The 22,843-nt window shown below is 34.1% G+C and overlaps 1 protein-coding gene across 1 annotated transcript in view; it reads left to right on the forward strand.

The window, feature by feature from the left end:
• The first annotated feature begins 8,202 nt into the window (after positions 1-8,202).
• The window catches only part of LOC129222733 (dynein axonemal assembly factor 11-like), a 40,936-nt gene continuing 26,295 nt past the window's right edge, over positions 8,203-22,843 (forward strand). The window contains exons 1-7 of the mRNA XM_054857300.1: positions 8,203-8,305; positions 9,727-9,820; positions 10,072-10,145; positions 10,279-10,356; positions 15,623-15,719; positions 17,412-17,487; positions 20,655-20,705. Of these exons, the coding sequence (XP_054713275.1) occupies positions 8,203-8,305; positions 9,727-9,820; positions 10,072-10,145; positions 10,279-10,356; positions 15,623-15,719; positions 17,412-17,487; positions 20,655-20,705 (573 nt within the window). The remainder of the gene's footprint in view (positions 8,306-9,726; positions 9,821-10,071; positions 10,146-10,278; positions 10,357-15,622; positions 15,720-17,411; positions 17,488-20,654; positions 20,706-22,843) is intronic.

Consider the following 22,843-nt stretch of genomic DNA (forward strand, 5'->3'; position numbering starts at 1 on the left):
GGGGTGGAAAAAAACGTGCATATATTAATATTATATGTCCATCGAAAGCGCCAATTTTTCTGCTGAAGATAGCATCTGTTCGAAGTTTATAAGTTGTATAAAAAACGAGTTATGAGCTTTTTTGTTCCCTGTTCGATGGCTTTCATCAACCCAAGTCATTATTTAGTGTGTCATCTCAACTCCCAAGAATTGTTGTATTGTTGAATATTTTTGCGTTTCGTCTGACTTTTTGAGACTTTTCTCAAGTCAAATCTTAAAGTAACGTTTTTTCCACAAGATTGGCTAAAAATAAATGGATTTGGCTGATCATTTTACTTTCAAACGGAACTCATGTAATTAATGGTTTATTGTTTATTATTTATGCTGATTGGACACTTGCTCACTATATCTAAACAACCAGTAGAAATATCGCCCGAATTTTTTCACAAAGATTTCAGTAGCTGATGCATTTGGCAGTTTTTTCCACTGTCGCTGTTTTTGAGCCCAAAGACTACGTAATAATGTTTCTCAGCTTTCACCATATAAACAAAATATCGCCAATTGAAGATACTTAAAAAAAAAATACTGTGTAAAAATAATTCAACAACTAAATTAGGCAAATCCATAAACCGCACAAAAACTTCCATTAATTTTTCGTTTTGCACGATTTCAAACAATCGCCAAATTTTACTACTTATTTTGGAAGCATTTCGGATGAAACTGTTTAGCGCCATTTTATTTTTACCAAAAGTATCTCAGCATCTGGCAACAATATTTCTATAATAAAAATTAGTAAGTAGGGGGAGTAATTATCGAAAGTGTCCCAAAATGATTCTCGCAAATTTGGTAAGATTTTAAACCGCACCAAGTGCCCACAAAAATTGAAATTTCCCAAAATAACTAAAGCAAGTGTAAGTGGAACACTGGCGGCTACATATTTTAAAACAGTTCGTACATCAATCCATACAGAGAAGGTTTTTAGATTTAAAAAAAAAAAAAAGTACTAACAGATAAATCTTTTTAAACATGTAAAGTTTAATTTCATGTTTCGGAAATTCTTCAAATTTGTATATGCTTAAATGTTGTGCTTTAATTGAATACTATTTTGTTCTTTATACTTATTGCTATTTTAGTTTAATGAGTAAGGAAGAAGCTCGATTTTTCACGTCAAAAAGGTTTGTTTTAAATTCTTTCGCTTAAAACAGAAAACAAATGCAAGTAACGATTGTTTCTCATAATTATTACTGACCCAGACAACGCGGGTATTTTTGCTAGTATATATATATATATATATATATATTTGGCTTTTTAGAAACGGTGCGCCCTTGGATTGCTTGTCCACCATCCTTTTAGGGGTCCCAGTTCGTCCCTGGTCCTTTAACCGTTTAACCGCCGAACTATTGACGGAAGATCAAATTTGAGTAATTTTTTTGAAATTATATCTATTTATGTCTAGTAAATACAGAAATAAAACAAAATTTTCAGAAAAAAATTTTTTACTATGTTTTTCAGTGTGTTTCCATTTTTGGAACATTGGCGCTTTGCATGAAGTTTTTTTTTTCAGAGATTTTTTTTTTAAAACTGAGAGGTTTGAATACGGTTTTTATCTTAGCATACTTTATTGTGGAAAAAATAATATTTTAAATTGCATTTATGTACATACCAGAATTCAGAAAATCCAATACAGAAATATCTAATGCCCATGATATGAAAGGAAGCATTGCTGGTGAAGTCGTTTGTCGCAATGAAAACATTTCTTAGTCGTATTTTTTTTTGCACACCGCACAACGTCCTTCGGATGCATATACAATATAATGTCCGTCAGACATTCTTGATTGTTTATGTAAATGACAACGAGGCCCTGGAAGACTTTCCACTCGTACTTTTCTTCTTAGGAGGTGAGTTGTTATTTCTCTTCGGAACTCTAAATGCTTTATCTTGACTTTGTGTAACTCACAATGAAGTAACCAACTAGCTACAACTGAAATATTCAGAGCATTACTAAAAAGATTCCACCACCATTTTTTACTCCTCAAATGAGGTCTGTAGTTCCCTAAAAGTTTATCCAAGACGTCCACACCCCCCATTCCTTCATTGTATCTCTTGATAAGATGAGGTTGTGGCACATCTATCTTGCATTTCTGTGCATTTGAGTAACGTTTTTACAGATGCAAGTGGCTCATATGTATAACAATTAGATGCTACTGTAACCACTGCATTGTCATTCCAGCTGCACATGTACACTGATCCATCAGATCGATAGTCAAAATTTCCTCGATCTTCTCTAGAAAGGGCTTTTTTGGATTTCAGTGGACAATGGCCAGTTCGGTTTTCACAAATTGTTCCTGTTGCTCGTACACCTTTTTTTGATAGCTGAGAAATTAAGTCATATGATGTAAAAAAGTTATCAAAGTATACTTCATGCTTAGACATGTCAGTCAAAACTGATAATAGATCATTTACAACTCTGGATCCTAATTGTACATCAGGGGATCCTTCTTTTTTGCCTGAATAAATCTCCATGGAATATGGGTATCCACTTGAAGAGCACAGCATCCAAATTTTGAAGCCGAATCTTATTGGTTTTCCTCTAATAAACATTTTACATGAATGCCGACCGTAGTAGGGAACCATAGATTCATCTATGCTCAATTTTTCATGAAATACACCAAATTGTTGAAGGTTTATACACAATTCTTCGTAAATAGGGTATACTTTTCCAGTTTGTCATTTTGTTTTAATTCATGGTTGTCCGTCAAATGAAAGTTGTTTTTCATTTTTCGAAAACGATTTCGAGGCATAACTGTTGGTACAATTGGCACAGATGTATCTTCTGCACTGCTCCAATACATATCTTCAGAAGGAACGGAATGGTACCCACTCAATAGGCAGCAAACCAAAAAATTGTAGGATTTCATCTCTGTCAAAATCTATTGATTCTCCTTTTTGCAATGCATACAAGTTTGTCATATTTGCTAAGTGTTCAACATACTGCAAAGTTAAAATTTTAAAAAATAAATCAATTGGAGATAAATCAACTATACTTGGAAATGCGTGTCGAAGCGGTTCAATACTTTCTGACGAAATCAGATTCTGAAAATTAGCTTTCTTCTCCCAAGTTAAATCCATTTTCATTTTTTTTTCTACTTTTATTTCCTGAAAATTCCAACTTTTTCATTTTTTCCGTTTTCATTCGCTTTTTACTTTTATTATCTAATGATTTCAGACTTTGTTCTTCCTCGGATTTTTTTTTGTTAAATTTTCACGAGAGTTGGCGGAAAAAATGTCCACCTGTCCACATACATCAATTGGTGTAATAGGTTGTAACTCGTCTTCTAGAATGTCTTCTTCCTCAGTGATATTGCCTGGTTCATCAGGGGGTAATTGGCATATATCTACATCTGACAAATCCAAATCTGACAATGTCTCTAAATAAGCCAAAGCTTGTTCTACAGTAAGAAATCTTGTAGACATTTTGACATTTATGAACAGTTGGTATACGTCAAACAGAATTTCGTTTCGCTCGAAAACAAAGCTAGCGAATTATTGAACTGCATTTAAATATGAAGAATAAAAAGCTCACTAATATTATTTTTTATTATCACGTGACAATGCATCTGTCCGAGCAGGTGTGGATTTGGAGCCATATAGTCCGTCAAACAGTAGACTGTTATTACTTTCTTTGCTAACATCCTTTCAAAATATAAACTTACTTGATTTTGCCAACATCTACATCGGAGTACATTCAAAATGAGAAGAAAAAAGAAACATATATTATGAAAAGAGAAAATTCCCCTTTGAAGTCGAACGATTTACTTCTTGAAATTTGACTCCCTAAAAGCGCCAATGTTCCAAAATTGGAACATGCTATTTTGAAGGGGTACACCTTTTGAAAATATCATTGTACATTTCTACAAACATTTTAAAATCATACATTGAAGTATTTTTCACAACTATAATAAATATCATCACATTTCTGAAAAAGCCAATTTTTGGTAAATTTTATAAGAAAAAGTTGCAAAAAGCTAAAAAAACACTCATCTTTGAAAAATCGCAAAAAATAATTGAAAATATATAAACAATCAAGCAGGAAATCAAAAAATACTTTGAAATAAGACTAAACTGTGTTAAAAAAAACTTGTTCATTTTAACGTTATTTCTTGGGAAAATTTTCAGTTAAATATGATGTTCCATTTTTGGAACATTGGCGGGTAAACGGTTAATAAAGGGCATCCGTGACTAAGCTTCCTTTCTTTCTTTTTCTTTTTTCCATTTCATGTTGTAACATTGAACACTTTAAATGAATCCACTTTCCCGTTACCAACATCAATTTTCCAGCAACTGAATCTCTCGGTTAGCAAAATGTGCGAATTATGATGGAATAAATACGTAAAAATTGATAAACGAACAAATAAAGTAGTAGCACCTTTTAAATAATGTAGTGAACAATTTTTTTTTTCGTGAAAACTTTCTTAAATCGTTTTTAAAATAAATAAATAAATAAATAATGAAAAGAACATTAAAATAAACACGTTTTATCAAAGAAAAAAATATCGCTTGCTGTTCTTTCTTTTGGGTAAAAATAAAGCTCCTCGGTTTTTATTTTCCCCCGTCGCCAAAGTTAGAAAGAAAAAGAACTTCTTAGAAAATAAATAAATTTATACATATAAATAACACGGAGAACATATATATGTATATATATGTATATTCCTTTTTCTGTACTTTTGGGCCCGAGATCCAGAGAAGGGTCGTAGGAGGTTTTCGAAAGACAAAAAAAAAGTACCGAACCGTTCGAATTTTAATTTTAGGGATCAAAAATAGCTTGAAATGGCTCTTTGTACCCGAGATAATTTCCTATCGTCTCTGTTTTAGTTACATTCCTGAGTCCGAGAAAAGTACTCCGTAGAAGATTTTTTCCCTTTGGGTTTGAAACCAACCAGGGCCTAAATTCACCAGGAAGCGATGTATCTCCAAGGGGTCGCCAAATTATAATATCACTTAAGTTTGCATTGAAATTAAAACTTGACCACAGAAAGATGACGAATGACCTTGGAGCAGAAACATAATTTGTATCATTTGTAATTGGTAGAATCAGCCAGAAAGCGCAGAGTAGTAAGAGGCGCGTTCTCGCTGATCCTATCCGTTAGAAAATAATAACAAACAACCTATTACAAATGATACAAATGGTGTTTCCGCTTCAAGGTCATCGGTCATCTCTCCGTGGTCAAGCTTTAGCACATATTTGCATCAACAAACGTGTAAAAGGTCCCTTTTGGAGCGTTCGAATGCAAAGAAAAGGGGAGGAACACAACTAGACCCCACTCAGACTCTGCACACGAAATTTCAACCTTCTACGGAGTGTCGTTTCAAAGTTATGCGAGATGCATACATACATACACGTAAACATATACGCCATTCAGGTGTCACGAAAAAACTCATGATAATTAACTCGGAGATCGTCAAAACGCATATTTCGGGCGTCCATATGTTCTTGGGTACCTTTACACGTGCGGACGGGTCGAGAAAACCATTCAATATTCATTCGGGGATGAGCAAAATGGAAATTTAGGGTAGTATTTGAGAAAATTTTTTTTGTCACAATTACAATACTTCCTTTACTATGCAAAAGAAAGTAAAAGACACATGTACGTAGTTTTTTTTTTCCTTCGAAGTAACGCTTTCCTGCATTTAAGTCTCCTTAATTTGTCTTTGATAGGCAGCAATAGCATTCCATAAGTCATTAAAGCAGCAATCGATGACACCAAAAAGTTTTTTTCTAAGCTGAAATACGCCTAATACCGAAAATGCAAAATGCTTCTTCCTTTTTCAAAATTCGCAAAAGAGTGATATTTTGGGAATTTTCATGACAAAAAGTTTCATTTTCATAGAGGGCAGCAAATACATTTTGCATTGCACGCACTTCCTCTTCTAGCATGACGATGCACGATGTTGTTTCCAACATCGGGAAAAGTTTGATTAGAATTAGAACGAAAAAATACATGAACTATTGCAGACCTAGGTGAGATTTAAGAAGAAACCATCGCATTAAGCCGAAGAAATTTCCCAAGACAAACATTGAAACAATGAAACAAAACTTTGAGAATGAAGAACTGAATAAGTCATAACAATTATAATATTCATCAGGAGATCACATAAAGCTTTTTTATTGTGTTTGCGTGGAATAAGAGTAGAAGTTTGAAGTTGCTGCTTTCCTTCTTCCATGCATTGTGAAATATCATCAACAAGAGAGCTGCAGAAGATGAAAAATGCAAAATTGTACCAATCTGCAAACAACTAAATATTCCAGGCTAAGAGAAATTACCGTGGCAGGCATTGGGAAAGGAGAGCTAAATCCGTACGTACACACCGTACGAACACGTAAATACACACATCCGTACGAACACATAAATCTTCGTTTGGAGGAATCGAGATCGTCAGCACAGATGATCACCATTTTTTTTCTGCTAGTTCTAGTTGATTCTTTTTGAATTCTTGTAACTCGTTAATAATATCTGGAATTTCAGGAGGCCTGAAGATCAATAAAATTCGGATAATTATTGGAAATAAATCTAGAGTTATTATCATTATCATTCCCAGGGTTCGATGGTTTAACAAAATTATAACTCCAACGCAATAGTAGACGGAAAGAATGCAAGAAAATATATGTAAAATTCTAGAGAATCAAATTTTCCAGTTTGAAAATAAAGTGCTTTTTTTCAAGCGCATTCAAATGTTTCAAAATTCTAGTTCCTAGTTGGATTTCAGAATCGCTGGTAATCAATTTCTTTTCTAAAAGCAATTGTTTTCTAGTCAAAGAAAAATGCATTTTTAAATTTCCTTTTTTTTTTCAATTTTTCTTTCTTTAAATTTTTAATACATATGTATTTTGTCATGCAGTTCAAATCAGTCAGTCATCAGTATTTTTTTATAACAAATCTATTTCGTTCTTATGTAGCAGAAAATATCAGGAAAAAAATGGTTGAAATATACGAAGCTTAGACAAAAATGCATTTTGGTTCCAATCAAATATTATTGTTTTGCTACTGTGTGACTCCCATATTATATCATGGAATTGGAATACGAAAAAGTTCTAAAACAGAACTTAATAACTAGAAGCAATAACGAACACAATTGTTACCACAGTAATTGCGGGAAACAGATTAGCTATCTTTAATTGCTGATTATAATGCTATCTGGCTATTTTGCATGAGCTTATTCAGAACCGAACACAGATTTTCTTTTCTTTTCTTTTCTCAAATTGATGGGATAATTGAAACCTTTCATCTGAAAAATTAACCGGAATAAGTTTATACTGCATTAATCGTCTCCTTTATGTATAAAAATTTTAAGAAACTGAAAATAAATTCAAAAGTTTTATTCTTTTTCTTCTTATTAATTCTCATTTCAAGACTGATTCTGACAATGAATAAGTAAAATCTGACTGTGAAAAGTAGGCCCCTTGGCTCCGCCTAGTTTCAGAATTGTAAGAGTTGTGAAGTTTTCGTGAAGAGGTGATAATGAGACGAAAGTTGGAACGAAATTTGCAAGTTTATTACGTTCTAGAGATTGAATACGTCACATCGGAATTTAAGAAATCAGCCAAAGAGGTAAAACATTTCAATTTTGTACTGTCAAAGCAGTTATCTCATTAGACAGGCCACATCCTACGTAAGTGGGTGGGTCTTGGATTTACTTCTTTCAGCAGCCATTGATCAGAGATAACAACGCTTCCTTTAACTATTTTTATTTGAAAATTGACGAGAGTAGGGTTGCAATAAAGAATTCAAAGCTTGTCTTTTTTACTTTTTCGCCAACTTGATGCAGTTATTGCTACAACTTAACCTTTCAGGTCTAAATATTCTCATAATAAAAATATAAGCAAGAGTACATTTTTTTTTCATACCGGCAAAATGTCCCTTTTCTCGAAAATATGGCACGCGTTCTTTCTTCCTTCTCTACCTATTTTAAAGAATGGACTCGTTTTCTCAAATGATTGACAAGGGTCATTTGTTCGCTGTCGGACTATAGTAAGTTTTTGTGTGTTTATAATATCATATTATTTTCAATACCCCAATTTAGAATTTACATTAACAAACTTTTCTCTATTTCACGTACGGTTCTGTATTACTAGTACTTGAATCAAAAGTTGTAATTCAGCTAATTACTTACGAAGAAAATTTTGTTGTAAGTAGATATTAAAAGGGGGAAAAAATCCGGCGTGCTATGCCTAGCAACCAGGAGTCGTCCTTAATTGTCCACAACGACGATTCTTCCATGGCAACCGAGTTTTCAGTAATTCTCGAACGAATGCAAGAAATGGCTACAAGTAAGTTACTGTATTTTAATCTATTGATGTATGGAATATACTTTATCGTCTTTTCATTAAAAACTGCACTTCAATCGTTTGTTACTCGTTCCTCATGCTGAAACTTTTAGAAATATTTTATTTTACGTGAAACTTCCATTCCTTTTTGCAACTTTTCGGTTCTTGCATTCAAAATGTATCATTTTAACTCAGAACATTAGATTCCGTAAGATTCGTTACAATGATTTTTGGTGTATGTAGTTTTAATGAACGAACTAAAAATCAACTTTGAAATTAGTGCAATTCCATAAAAACTCTACATCTTTTATCGAGAAAGAATTCAAATTCGCGGACTGTCGAGCAGCATATGATAGACTTGATATTCTCTACTGTCGGGGAAAACCTAACCTGGCAGTTGGCAGCGTCGAAATGCTGTGATAAGGGTCTGCATAGCCTTTCCAATGCTACCAGGTTATGCCTGCCCTGCCCCAACTGAAGTTCTTTTCTTCTTCAATCTAAGACTTATCACAAATAATTTTTTGAAAAAAAGCTTCTTTATTAATCCCGTTTGGCTTTATTCACAACTCCAGAGCTCGAATACGCTACCTTGCGGTGATTAACAATACTACCGAAAAAGGTAAAACATTCAATTCCACGTGTTTTCTTTGGGGTAAATTACAGGCTTCAGACAGTTTGTGATGTAATGTAATTTCAGAAGAATGGAAAAGAAAGCTTCCCACAAACACGATGAAAAATTACTGTCATTCACTAAGCGTCAAAGCAAGTTAAAAGTTACGGAATGTTCGTTTTACGTTTTTCATCCGCCATTAGGCAATGAATGCAGCACACCTTATAGTTTATTGAAGTTGCGAATAGGTATTGTTAACACAAGTATAAAAAACAAATTAAAAAAAAATAACTATTAAATTTCAAGTATCTTTTTGAAATGGCTCTCCGGCCGTTTAGATAGTTTACCAAATGTAACAAGATAACTTTTAAAAAATAATAATAAAAACTTCGGTTGTAAATCTACAACCGAATACAAAATAATATCTATAGCTATTGTACTTCAACATATCGATCATTGAACCACAATACAAGAAACTGTAATGATTCCTGCCCATGACTGCATTGATGTTCGTAGAAAATTACTTTTTTCCGCTTGTGATAACTAAGTTTGTTAAAAAATAAAAGTATAAATATCTAGTTGCAAAAGCATTAATTATCTAAAAAATGATACAACGTCGGCGTTTTGTAAGTGATCATCATAACTACTTATTTATTAATCAGTTCTACTTTTACATCATTCATATTGCTTTTGAGCTTTAGATGATTGATTTTTCATACTCGTGAGGAATGTGATTAATTTTTGAAAAATATTACAGCTTTTTAAAACATATAGATATAAAAGCTTTTGATAATTTGGTTGTATTTCATTGCAGTTACAGAAGAGCTTGTTCGAAAGTGTGCAGAACACAATGAAAGAGAAATATTTAGCTTAGAAGAGTTATCTTTGCACCAAAGGAATATAATTAAGTAAGGTGCTCTAAATTATTTGAAAAAAAAAAAAAACTTGTCAGTTCTGATCGTCAGACACATTTTGCATTTACTTTAATCTGTATCGATACTGTATTTGCATTTATTCAATCTTAAAAAGATTAGTATTTCATTAAAATAATTATTTTGATGGATAAATGTGTATATGAGGCACTTCTGTTTTTAGTTTTGAAAGTATGCAACACTTAAATATCAGTTTTAAATTCGAATATAAATTTACACTTTTACAGAATACAAAACATCGATAGATGGTGTCGGGACCTGAAAATCCTTTACTTGCACAGTAACTTAATATCGAAAATTGGTAAGCTGCATTTTTAAAACGAAATGATAAATGCAAATAAATAAAAGAAAAGAAAATAACGAGTAATAGTTTCACATTTTTAATGCATATCTCTTTCAGATAAGTAATATTTTCTTCTGTATTTTCCTTACAGAAAATCTCAGTCGATTGAAGAAATTAGAATATGCGAATTTTACTCTGAACAATATTACAAAGATTGAAAACTTGGAAGGTAAGACTTAGTAAAAAGGTAAATTTTTAGGGCTCTGAAGTGGCTATGTAAGAAAAAAAGATTGAAAGCAACTTGCCTTCTACTAACTTTTCTCCAACACTTAGCACATTGGAAAGAATTCAAAGATTTTTTTCTGAAAAATAGCCTTGAATTTAACTAACTCTTTGAGGCATGAAGGTTTTTTTGAACCCCGACAATTTTTATTATTTATTTATTTATTTTCAGCCAACTGATACAGTGGATTCAAGAATGTTGTTGTTTCCTTCAGTTAAAAGTAGTACTTTTAGACACTGAAATTGATAGAATAGCAAAAAAATAAAAATGACATGGACCCAGAAAATTCTTTCAATTCCCAACAGTTATTTTTTAATTAATTTTTTTAAATGTCCGATTTTTCAAACTAGGCGTGGTCTTGATGACGTCACAAATGATGCGTTTTGGCGCATCTTTGTACCGCGTTTCCACGTTATGATAATCAAGAAGCGAATTAAAATTGCGCTCTGAGCTTGCTGTCCACCATATCGTTGCCAATACACGTGAGTAAAGATGTGAATTAAATATTTTGCTCTGTGAATGGCAACACAGAATGGCATTTCATCATTTGTGATGTCATCGGCAAGAAATGTAAACAATGAAAGATCACCGATTTAAGTCATTTTTTAAAAATATTAAACAAAAACAAATTATTTAAAAAATGGTTAGATCCTATATTTTTAAGAATGTTCTTTCAGAAAAAAAAATACTTTTAAAAGATTGGAAACGAGCTCATTAGCTAGAAAAAAATGGTGCCTTCAAATGAAGACGCTGTACATCAAAGGGTTGATCGGAACTTCGGAACGAACTTGGTGTGTGTCTAAACGATTCGAAGCGATTGACAAGAGGAGCTTGGAGGCGTAAACCTCCCCAAACATTATATTTTAAGCCATATTTCCAATCTCAGTATTGTAATGTGTGCGAACTTAACAGCTGTTATGATTGTCATGACTGCCCCTCCTCCTCCCGGCATAAGAGAATTCTGGCTGCTCTATAGTTGGGGCAAACCTATCCTGACAGCGTCGTAATGCTGTTATTTCGATCTGCGTAGCATTCACAATGCTGCCAGGTTTGGTTAGCCCTAAGTGTAGCTCTACAGTCGAAGCATAGATAAGAGGCAACGTTTGGGCGTCAACATGAAAGCCTTTCATTCAGACCCTAACAACTTGACTGTTTGTCGAGCTGAACACCAAACGTTCATCAATGGCGTCAATCACACATACAGTTGAACACAAGCAATTAAATCCCAGCGTGTGTGTGTGTGTGTGTGTGAGAGAGAGAGAGAGAGAGATGTGGATTTTTTTTTTTAAAGCAACAGTAAAACACTTAGCAAATTTTTTGACCATATTTTTTCTTTATCGTCCTGAGTTAGTCGGTGTTTTACTTTGCGTTTAACTTGTCGCACAGTCTATTTTAATGTTTGATCTGAGTACTTTTTACGGTTGTCGTTAGTCAAAACATTACGGCCACAAAAAGGTTTTCTTGGAACTTCGCCACAACGTTGACAAAATAGTGGATTGATATTTTGCTCCAAGCCTCCGAGGGATTAGTATAACTTCCTAAGATCAAGCGTGGATATGATCAACACAATATCCCTTGTGACCATTGGCGCTCATATGCAAAATTGTAAGGAGGGGCCCAGATATTTTCCTCATAGTTTGGCAGGATATTTTCCCCATGGAAACCGATTTCGGTGCAGATTAGAGTTATCAAAATTTGACATTTTTAACAACTTTTTCATTAATGGCTGGAGAAGAAATATTTTAGCTTTTTGCAAAGAAAAAGAAACTAAAAGCAAGGAAATTCTCATTTCTAAGAGGGCGGGGGGCTTTAGGCCCACTTACCCCCCTATATTCTGCCCATACTTTCGAGAATAGGAAGATATAAAACAGTTGCGTGAGCCTGCGGCACCCGGAACATAAATTTTTGGAGAGGGGAAATTCTGAATCAGTTTTGCCGAATGATAAAATCTGTACTTCAGAGCCAGACTTGTCGTAAGTCGTATTATCACTACTTTATAGGAGAGAGGGAAACGTTTGCCATGTGCATATGAAGGATGAGGCTCGTGCTCTTTTAACACTGGTAAATAGATAAGATAAGATAAGATTTTATTAACAAAACACACATACATAACAGTAAGCAAAATAAAATAAAGTTAAAACATACAAATTATAAAACATAAATTACAAACATCATAACAAAACATTAATAAAATTTTGACTATAGTTCAACATAAGTTAGTAGTAAATTCAGCACTAAAGAGCGCCAAAGGCACTGTCCGCAGTGTTATTTAATTGGTTTAATATGGAGTACAAACACAAATATGTATTAAAGAGTATAATATTTACAAATTAATTTTACACAAGTAATAAATATTTCACACAGAAGAATAATTCGACTGCTTGACTCCAGAAAAAAAAAAAAAAAAAAAAAACACAATAACTCGTATTGAAACATTCTATAGTATAAAAAATACAATACAAAATCCCCCCAATCCCCGGCTGGCAAGTCAGTATATATTATCAGCTAAAAGTTAATTATTGATAGAATGTCGTTATTTTGTATATATTCATTGACCCATTGTTTATATTTTTTGAAATTCTTCTCATTCCTAACATCTTCCGTTAGTTCATTAAACAGCCGCGGTGCCAAGAAAAAGAATTGCTTTTTAATAATCGTTTCATTTGGTTTTATAACTTTACATTGTTTACCTGAAATTTGAGTGTTATATTGTTTTTCATTAATTTCAAACCAGTTGTTGTTGTTATGTAAAAAATACAATATTCTCTGTGCATATATTTCTCTGATATTATAGATTTTCCCTGACTCTTGTAAAATAGTATCGTTTTTATTAAATTCTTGTTTAGATCCATAAATTATTTTCAAAATTTTTGCATAAGTTCTATTTAAATTGGTAAGATTTGTTTCATAATCACCTCCCCATGCACAAATACCATACGTAATTATTGAGTTTATCCAAGCATAAAATAAACATCTAAGAAACTTTTTCCCAACTATATTTCTCAATAGATAAAGCCAATGTATTCTACCTCTTAATTTATTCACAAGTTTATCAGTATGACATTTCCATTTTTAATTTTCACTAAAAGTTATACCCAAATAATTCATATTTTCGACTCTTTCTAGATAGGGCAGTTACAGTTATTTCTGCAGTTACATGTTGGTTCGTGATATTTTATGCCTAAATCAATTTTATTAATTTCTTTCATTTTTAAATCAAACTTTATATATTTTGTTTTATTTATATTAAGAGATAACATATTGTCAGTTAACTATTTATTTATGTCAGTTAAATCAAGCTCTATTTGGTTTTTTATATTATCAATGCTCCTTGCACAATATGTTAATGCTGTATCATCTGCATATAGAGTAATTGTACCGTATAATTTAATGTGTGACATGTCATTAATATATATTTAAAAAAGTAACGGACCTAAAATTACTCCCTGAGGGACTCCCATTTTTGTTTTATATTTGCTTATAAAGTTATTTAGTTTTGTTGCTTGTTTTCTATCCCTGAGATAGGATAATATCCATTTGTAAGGTATTCCTCTTATTCCAACATTGTATAACTTTTTTACCAAATTCTGTATGCTCACACTGTCAAATGCATTGCGTAAGTCCAAGAATATTGCTGAAGTTTCATAGTTTTCGTTAATGCCCGCATAAATTTCACCTGCTAATTTTAATACAGCTTTTTCAGTATTTCTGTTTTGCCTAAATCCGTATTGTGCGTTATGGAAAAAGTCATATTTTTCTAAGAAATTCATCAACTGAGGGCTATAACATTTTTCCAATAATTTTGAAAAAAATTAGCTACAAAGGAATTAATTTTTTCGAATTACGTTCACGTGACTGGATGAGGAGACCTTGGCAATGTCTATTTCTTTTTCGGGTAGTACAGACCATGAACTAATAATAAGGCTCTTATTATTAGTCTATGGTAAAGACGGGAAATTGGCGCTGATTTGAGCAGGGTTACTTTCGTAGTAGTTTTGCTAAAGTATACCTACTCAAATCCGCTCCAATAACACTTTTCTTTTTCACTGAACTCCCCAAAAGTAGGTAAACATTATCAAGGTAATAACTCAAATAACCAGAGCTACACTATACTTTGGCGCATCAAACTATTTTAATGTGATTATAACTGTACAAACATGCTCATGCGCTCCTACTACTGTCCAACCACGAATTGCATGGAATTTTCATGACAATAGATAAGACGAATCAATGTGAATAAAGGGGAAAAATAAAAATTTGATTCGCGTATTCCGTTCATTTGAATGAGACTCTGCTTTTGCTAAAGCTGACATCGGTAAAAAATAATAGATTCATCCATTTCCGGCTGTGAAATGGATGTTTGTCTTTCCATACAATCCGGACAGTACTTTTGTAGCTTAAAATTTTGTAGTTTTTATTTTGCAAAGCAACTGTAGTTGGGGCAAACCTAATCTGGCAACGTTGTGATAAGGATCTGCATAGCCTTCACAATGCTGCCAGGTAAGATTTGCCCCAAGTACAGAATATTTTTATAAATATGAGACATTCTACGGAAAAACGGAACTTTTTTCCCGCTCGTGATAGTTCATATACTTCATTAAAAATAATAACTTAAAAGGGTAATGCAAAACTTTGTTGCTTAAAGAATCCCAAACGTGTGAGTAACTTCCAAACGTGATCCCAAATGTGTGAGCAAAAATTTTCTTCATTACCTGTTTAAAATTATCACTTTTGAAAGAAGCATATGAGCTGTCACGCTTTTGACAAAACGGCGGGTTTTCCTTGGAATGGAACCGATATTCGTATACGTACACTTGGATGAATGAAGAGTTTTTCTTTTGAGTAGAAGAAAATGTCATATAATGAGCCGATACCAGCATACGCTGTTAAAGCTGCAAGTTGAATACGCGGCACCTTTTAGGATGAAACGTTGTAGCACCAGAGGCACTAACATAAGGGTGACATTTTCCCACCTGCCTCACCCTTAAAGGTACCAGTGGTAGCCAAATGACGCCCTGTGAGGTACAATAGGGTACCATACGAAACCGAACCAAATGGCACCTTTAGGGGTGCCATTGGGGTGTAATAGGGAGCCAAATGGCATTCCTAAGGGGTACTGCTTGTGTTACAGAGTTTCACCCTAAGAAGTACCATACGCAACCTGCAGTTTTTCCGTGTAGGTTGATGAACTAATACTTCTTCATATTTCCAGGTTGTGAATCGTTAAGGAAGTTGGATTTTACTGCTAATTTTATTGGGGAACTCACATCAGTAGAAGGTTTGAGTGACAATTTTAATTTGGAAGAACTGTAAGTATAATATATTGAAAAAAAAATCCAAAATAAGATTCAGACCTTCATTAATATATGAGAGAGCCCATGAAAAATCTTCCAGTCATGTTAAATTCGTTCCAATACTGTTGTAGTCCAGTAACCATATACATCGGACCCTGCGTCAAATCGAGTAGTTCTGATTTCTTTGCTTTTGATATTGGTCTTTCCATTAAATAATCCAAGGTTATGACCTCGAGCGTCGAACGCAACCTAGTTGAAAATCGAAAAAACCGTGAAATTTCGAACTTAACTGTAGTTTTTTGACAATTTTAACCCTAAACGACTAGTTTTTCAGCAATATCTTCTGCAAACGTTTTTTAAGTAGACTAAATTTGCTGCAATATGAATCCAGAGCCATCTTTTTAGACCAAATAGTTTTCGAGATATTGCTTCTAAAAGTTTATTATTGTTTTCGAACCTTGCAATTTTTTGCAATATTTCTCAGAATTTTTCGCAATCTTTCACAACATTTCTTGCGGATGATTTCTTACGGCGGCCAGAAAGGTTGTAGGAATGATTGCAGCTGCAGGAAAGCGGGGATGAAATGCTCATTCGTTTGCAGGTATTGCAGTGGAGCACCCCGTGACAACGTAAAAGAAATTGAAATAGAAACAGATTTCGATTCCTCAGAAAGCGACGAGCTTCCGGTTTTCAGCATGGAAAATGTCTTGCGGGCACAAAACATCGACGATAGATCGCCAATTCTCGAGAAGGATATGCCATTGCAATATGACGAGTCAGATACGGACGAATCTGAATTGAAGTCTTCCAAGCGGGCTAAATTAACTTAATGATTACATTGAATAACTCAACTGAATAATTGATTAAAAAATTATATCGCCAATACCTCTCCCCCTCACCATCTGCGGTGGCTCAATGCCGCCTTCGACGGGTGAAAAATGAATGTTTTTGACGCCTGAATGTCCTCGGGACATCCTGGATGTCCGGCCCCTTAACTTTTAGAGGAGTGAGGCAGAGTGGAATGGCTTCCCCTGGATGTCTTGTATCCAGCGGTACCAGTATAGACTTGGTAGACATTGGCAGTCTAGAGGATATGGGATTACAAATGCACAGATAGCCGCACATGTTTTAATAGCATAGATATCTAACACCTAGTTAGCTTCTTTTGAGTAATCTCAGGCTGCAAATGTGTCTTTCTGTGAACTTTCTTTTATACAATTTCTGAATTTCTTGTAACATATACTATATACTGTACCGTAGCTAAAGGTAAGGACAAGTCGCTGCCCAAACTTTATTAAGTCTGCTGTCTTCAAATCGTTTTAAAACTTGTTCTTCAAAGGTAAGGTCGAACCGCAGTTAAGCAATGAATGCTGGTTGATGATTTTTAAGCAATAAAGCATCATTAAGAAATAAGAAGTCTTTCTCTGAACACGCTAAAGATATACTATATATGTTAATGTATGAGTTGCAAATCAAAGTTATTATCTTTCCTAAAAAATTTCTGAGGAAAAATAGCTTCTCTAATTTTTTAGTTTTTTAGGTCAAATGCCACCAACCTTTTTGACTCGCAGTTTAAAAACGCATTAATATTTTTTTACATATACAAATTGAGAGGGCAGCAAGTATTGCTTTGACCCTAAATTTTGCAGTGCTTATTAAACTTTTTTAAAACCAGATTTAGTGATTTATACGATCTCGTATCTTTAGATATCTTACCGGAAATCCTTGTACAGAGTTTGAAGGGTACCGACAGTATGTTATAGCAGCGTTACCACAACTCACGGTAAGCAACTTTTTGATCCATCCATAAGTTCTTATTTATGCTATCATACTCAAAGAAAAGCTTTTAGATTTTGCTGATGAAAAATAACAGAAAATAAACATAGGAGGGCCTACATGAGCAGAGCAGTGCTATATGCACTAGGGATGGACCAATAAGCAAATTGGCCGATTATGATTAAAGTGAAAAACCAACGTAAATAAACCACAAATTTTGAAGAAAATACAGCATATAGCAATTTCAAGACTACAATGGAGCCTCTTCGTCAGTGCAAAAAGCTCACCAACGCAACTGAAAGTCGCGAGAGAACTAACAACAACCAAGTAGACACCGGTATTTATACCAAAGAGGGCCAACCAATAGGAATTCAGGACACAAGACAGCAAATAACCAATCAGAGAACAGCATTTTCAGAGCGAGGGGGAGAGACAACCAATCAGAAGCCTGGAGACAAAAAGAATGAGAGACAACGAAGAAACAGAAAAGGCAATTATAGAAATTGCTTCCAAATATCATGAAAAAATGGAGTGCTGGAGAAATCATTGACAAGAGAATGAGAATTTTTCCAAATATAGTAAGCTTCCCAGAAATCGAGGTCATAAACCGAAGAACATTTACAAATAATCTTTGCAGATGAAAAATCAAAACAGTGACCAGAAGTCCAACAATGCTGAGCGATTGAAGAACGATGTTTTCTTTATGTTTAACATAATTTTCGTGCTCTTTCAGACGGTGCTCAAGAGCACGTTTAGTCTGTCAAACGTAACCAAGTCCACACTTTCAGGAGATGCTATAAATACCCCAGTTGCTATGACAATCAATGGGGTCCTTTAAGTTTGTAAATTTTATCTTATTAACTGGAGAAAAAGCTAAATCGGAACCAAATTTCTTCAAAATCTGTGAAAACTTGATGACTAACTTTTGGAAAATAAGGCAAAAAAATATTATGGGAATCATTAGAAGCAGAAACCTTATCAGAATGAGAGGAGTTAATTAACTTACTATAAATTGAATCAATAAAATGCTAGGAGAATAACCACGATCGAAAGCCACTGCTTTAAGATAAGAAAGCTCAGCATTTAAAGAATAGGAGGAAGAACAGATGTTCAAAGCACGAAACACAAAAGAATTGAATGAGGCCAACTTTTGGTTTGAAGGATGAGAAGAACATTTGTGAGGAGGTAGTGTGACAGCAAAAGGCTTATACGAAACACCGAAGACAGAAATTCATCATTACTTTTAGCAATATAGACGTCCAAAAAAGAAAGAGAACTATCGGTTTCCATTTCAATAGTGAATTGGATGCAAGGATCAATATAATTTAGAGTAGAAAGTAAAAGTTCATTTTTGACATGGTTTTGACCAAGAAAAACAAAGCAATCATCAACGTAACGAACATAGAACGGAAACGTTATGGTTTCAAAAAGTTTAGCCACAAAGTAGTGCATATAAATGTCACTTAAAATAGGACTCAAAGGATTACCCATTGCTAAACCTTCAGACATGCGAAAGTAAGTACCATTGAACACAAAAGTATTCTGCTCAAGACAAACACGAGTAAGGGAAACAAGTTCATCAATCTCAAAACTAGAAAAATGATGCTCTTGGAGTCTCAATTTAAGACAATCCAACGCCCCAATAACCGGTACTTTAGTGAAAAGGGATTTCACGTCAAACGAAGCCATCGTTAAACCATGAGGCTTAAAATAACGTAACTTCTGAACAAAATTTCTGACAGTAAATGAGTTGCTAATCAAAAGAGAAGAGAAGATGGAAACTAAATACTTACCTAGTTTATATGAAGCGGTACCAATGTTTGGGGGTTTTTCATCTCGCAAAAACCAATGGGCAGCTAGAGATGCGGACTGGCCAACCGGCCCATCGGTGAGCCCACACCTGTGCACCTTCGGGTTTGTTTGTTTTTTTTCGTTTTCGAACCTGTGTGACTTCATGTTTTTTGAGCAATTACATTGCTTATTGTTCTCATTTGACTGTTTTGAATTCCTATGATTTTATTTTCCTCCCGCCTCCTTCTGCAGCACCACCGTCGACCAGCCGTCTAATGCTGCTCCTCTAGTGAAAACCGTCTCTAGGTTGCGTGCATATCCTACACACACACGCATACATACACACCTACACACACACACACACACACATGCACACATATACACCTACACATACACACACATTCCCACACAATCATGCCTGCACACAGGCACACACACACTCGTGATTGCGGAAAAATATCATTTGAATTCCAGATGTCAAAATTCAATTTTTTTTTTGAGCAATCACATTGCTTATTGTTCTCACTGACTGTTTTGAACTCCTATGATTTTATTTCCCCCCTGCCTCCCTCTGCAGAACTACCGTCGACCAGCCTCCCGATGCTACTCCTCTAACGAAAACCGTCTTCAGGTTGCGTCCATGTCCTACACACACGCACATACATGCATATACACACACAACTACACACACCTACACACACACACCTACACACACACACACCATTACACACACCTACATACACACAAATACCCACACACTCGTGCCTGCACCCAGACACAAACACACAGGCCTACATACGCACGCACACTCGTGATTGCGAAAAACATAATTTGAATTCCAGATGTCAAAATTAAAATTAATTTTTATTTTATTTATTTGTTTATTTTTATTTTATTTTATTATTCATTTATTTATTTTTTTCGCCCTCGAATCTGTGCAGCTTCTGTTCCCCCCCCCCCAATTGTGCCGTCAAATCTGTGCGCCTGCGTAGGTTTTTTTTTAAATTTATTTATTTGCTTCCACCCACGAACCTGTGCACTTTCGGATTTTTTTATTTTGCTCCCTCAAACCTGTGCGCCTTCGCTTTCTTTCTTTTTGGCCCATGAACATGTGCCCCTCCGGGTTTTTTATTTCCGCTCTCGAACTTATGCGCTCTTTGGGAATCATGATTGGCGCCCTCTAAGGCTGCTTTGTTCAGTTCAAAACTTGTCAAATCTTTAGAAATCATGAAAAACACGTTGATTAATTTCTTAAATTTCCTACAGTTAAACAAGTATCAATAGAGTGAAATCTTTTAGTATTTAGCTATGGGGATTTCTACGTATTAATTGAATACGATCATACACACATAAAATTTAATATTTTCCTTTTTCCTTTTTCAGAGGTTGGATGGACAAAAAATAAAGAAATCAGAAAGAATCCTAGCAATGCAGGTAACCCCTTTTTCTAAATTTAAAAATAAAGACATTACAAATCCTCACTTTTTTTTTAAAAAAGAAATTACTAAAGAAATATTTAACCTTCTTTAAAAGTATTCATTTAACTTCTTAAAATGAATGAATAAACTTTCTATTTTCTTTCATACTTTTTGGTATTTTTTAAGGCGTCGTTAATTATTTTATACTTGTTATCTTAAATGTAAAAAAAAAACCTATGTTTTTCTCCATTAATATTTGTAGAAGTACAACAGAATACGATCTGAAATCCTAGAACAACAGAAGCAGTACATGCAAAAAGTAAGAAATTTTTTCGCTTTTTATGAACTCGTTCATCAAAATGAACATCTGGATTAATGTTGATAATATTTGATGAAATATATTGAATTTCTAATTATTTTTTCCCTCTAAACCACCGTTTCTCAACCGGTGGTTCGCGAACCCCTTGGGGTTCGCGAGCGATGTTAAGGAGGTTCGCGAAAATAATATTCTAATGGCGTAATTTTATAATTCAAGCGTTTTTTTTGTTCATCATTTATTCATTTGTCTCTTGCAAGGCGTGAATTTTTATCTCTTCATAGAGTGCCGAAGAAGTTCAACTTTTGGATACCAAGTAGATGAAAATGAAGGTTTTCTCAATAGCTTTTGATCGGAAAATTCTATTAAACTTGATGGAAACATTACATGGAGTATATGCAAACGCCTGTTTTACCATTAAAATGCGACAAAGAGCAACAGCGCTCTTATGGTGTGCCACAAAGGAATGGTTGAAAAACCAAAAATACTTTCGGGTTTGTGAAAAAATATTTTTACTTAAGAAAATTTCCCTGGGTGAAGTTTGCTACAGTGTGAATCAGGGGCGCCGACTTGGAAAAATTATTGAGGGGGCCGGATGTCACTGGGGTTTAAGGAGTATGTTAAAGCACGGAGCCCCCCCCCCCCCCAAAAAAATTCAGATTTTTGTGCCTTGAAAATACCAACTTACATATTTTCTGGTGTGTATAATTTATACAAACAAACCTATGTGACAGGGCGTTTTCAAAGTAAAACAATCTAAAAATTGGTGCACAAATTTTCTGCTTCAATTAGATCATGTCACTTGCCTTAAGTGAGGGATAATTTTACAGTTCCATTTTGTGGGGAGACGTGCAGTACCATAGCTAGGCTACGGCACTATACAAGGTAGTGCACTTGTTGCATGGAAAGGCACTCCCAGTGGCACCGATTCAAAGCAACTATTGGGGAGAGGGTACCATAACGGGGGCCTTGCCAGTTGAAATTTTCTAAATTTGAGATAAAAAATAGTGAGTTTTATAGTTTTTTAAGCATTTTAGAGTCACATGATCAACATTAGAACCCCAAAAACTCGACTCTCGGTAAATCGACATTCTGAGAAAATCGACAAGACGACACATTTTTTGGCTTTGAAAAAAAAAAGAAAAAATGGTATTTTTATGAAAAGCTAATTTAATTTACAGTAATAATTATACTTTTAGTCTATTAGCAGTGAATATATAGCTCTGAAAAGATTGAAATGATATTTAAATAAATCTAAACTATCATTAAAAGAATAAAGCATAAAAGATTGATGTCGCACTTTGATTACTAAAAGTGAAATAACTAATTTAAGCTTGCTTTGAATAAGGCTCAGAGTTCATTAAATAAAAATAATGTCTCAAAATTAATGCTTTAATAGAGTTAAAAAAGTTAATAAACAGATAACTTCATTAACTCTAATAATTGAAGAAAACTATCACGCCTTCCATTAAATGTACAAATCAAACCCTGATATATTTTTTCCAGATCAGCAACACTTATTTAGATGGGATAGCCGCCGACGACAGACTTCATCCGAAGGTTTGCGCACTGGGACAAATTCTATGAGTGCTCTCAGCACCGTAACACTATCCTTATTCACACCACTCGTTTTCAATTAACCTGCTTACTACAGCAATAGTTATTTGTTTTAATTCATTACTGAATGTATTTTACAATGTAACTATCTTCAAACAAGGAAAGTAAAAAATACCAACATAATTTTGTGATTTTAGAAACCACAATATGACAAATAATATTCTTAAATTATTGAGGGGGCTCTGCCCCCCAAAACAAACTATTGAGGGGGCTCGGGCCCC

This window comes from Uloborus diversus, chromosome 1 (genome assembly GCF_026930045.1).
Source record: "Uloborus diversus isolate 005 chromosome 1, Udiv.v.3.1, whole genome shotgun sequence".
Classification (NCBI taxonomy): Eukaryota; Metazoa; Arthropoda; class Arachnida; order Araneae; family Uloboridae; genus Uloborus; species Uloborus diversus.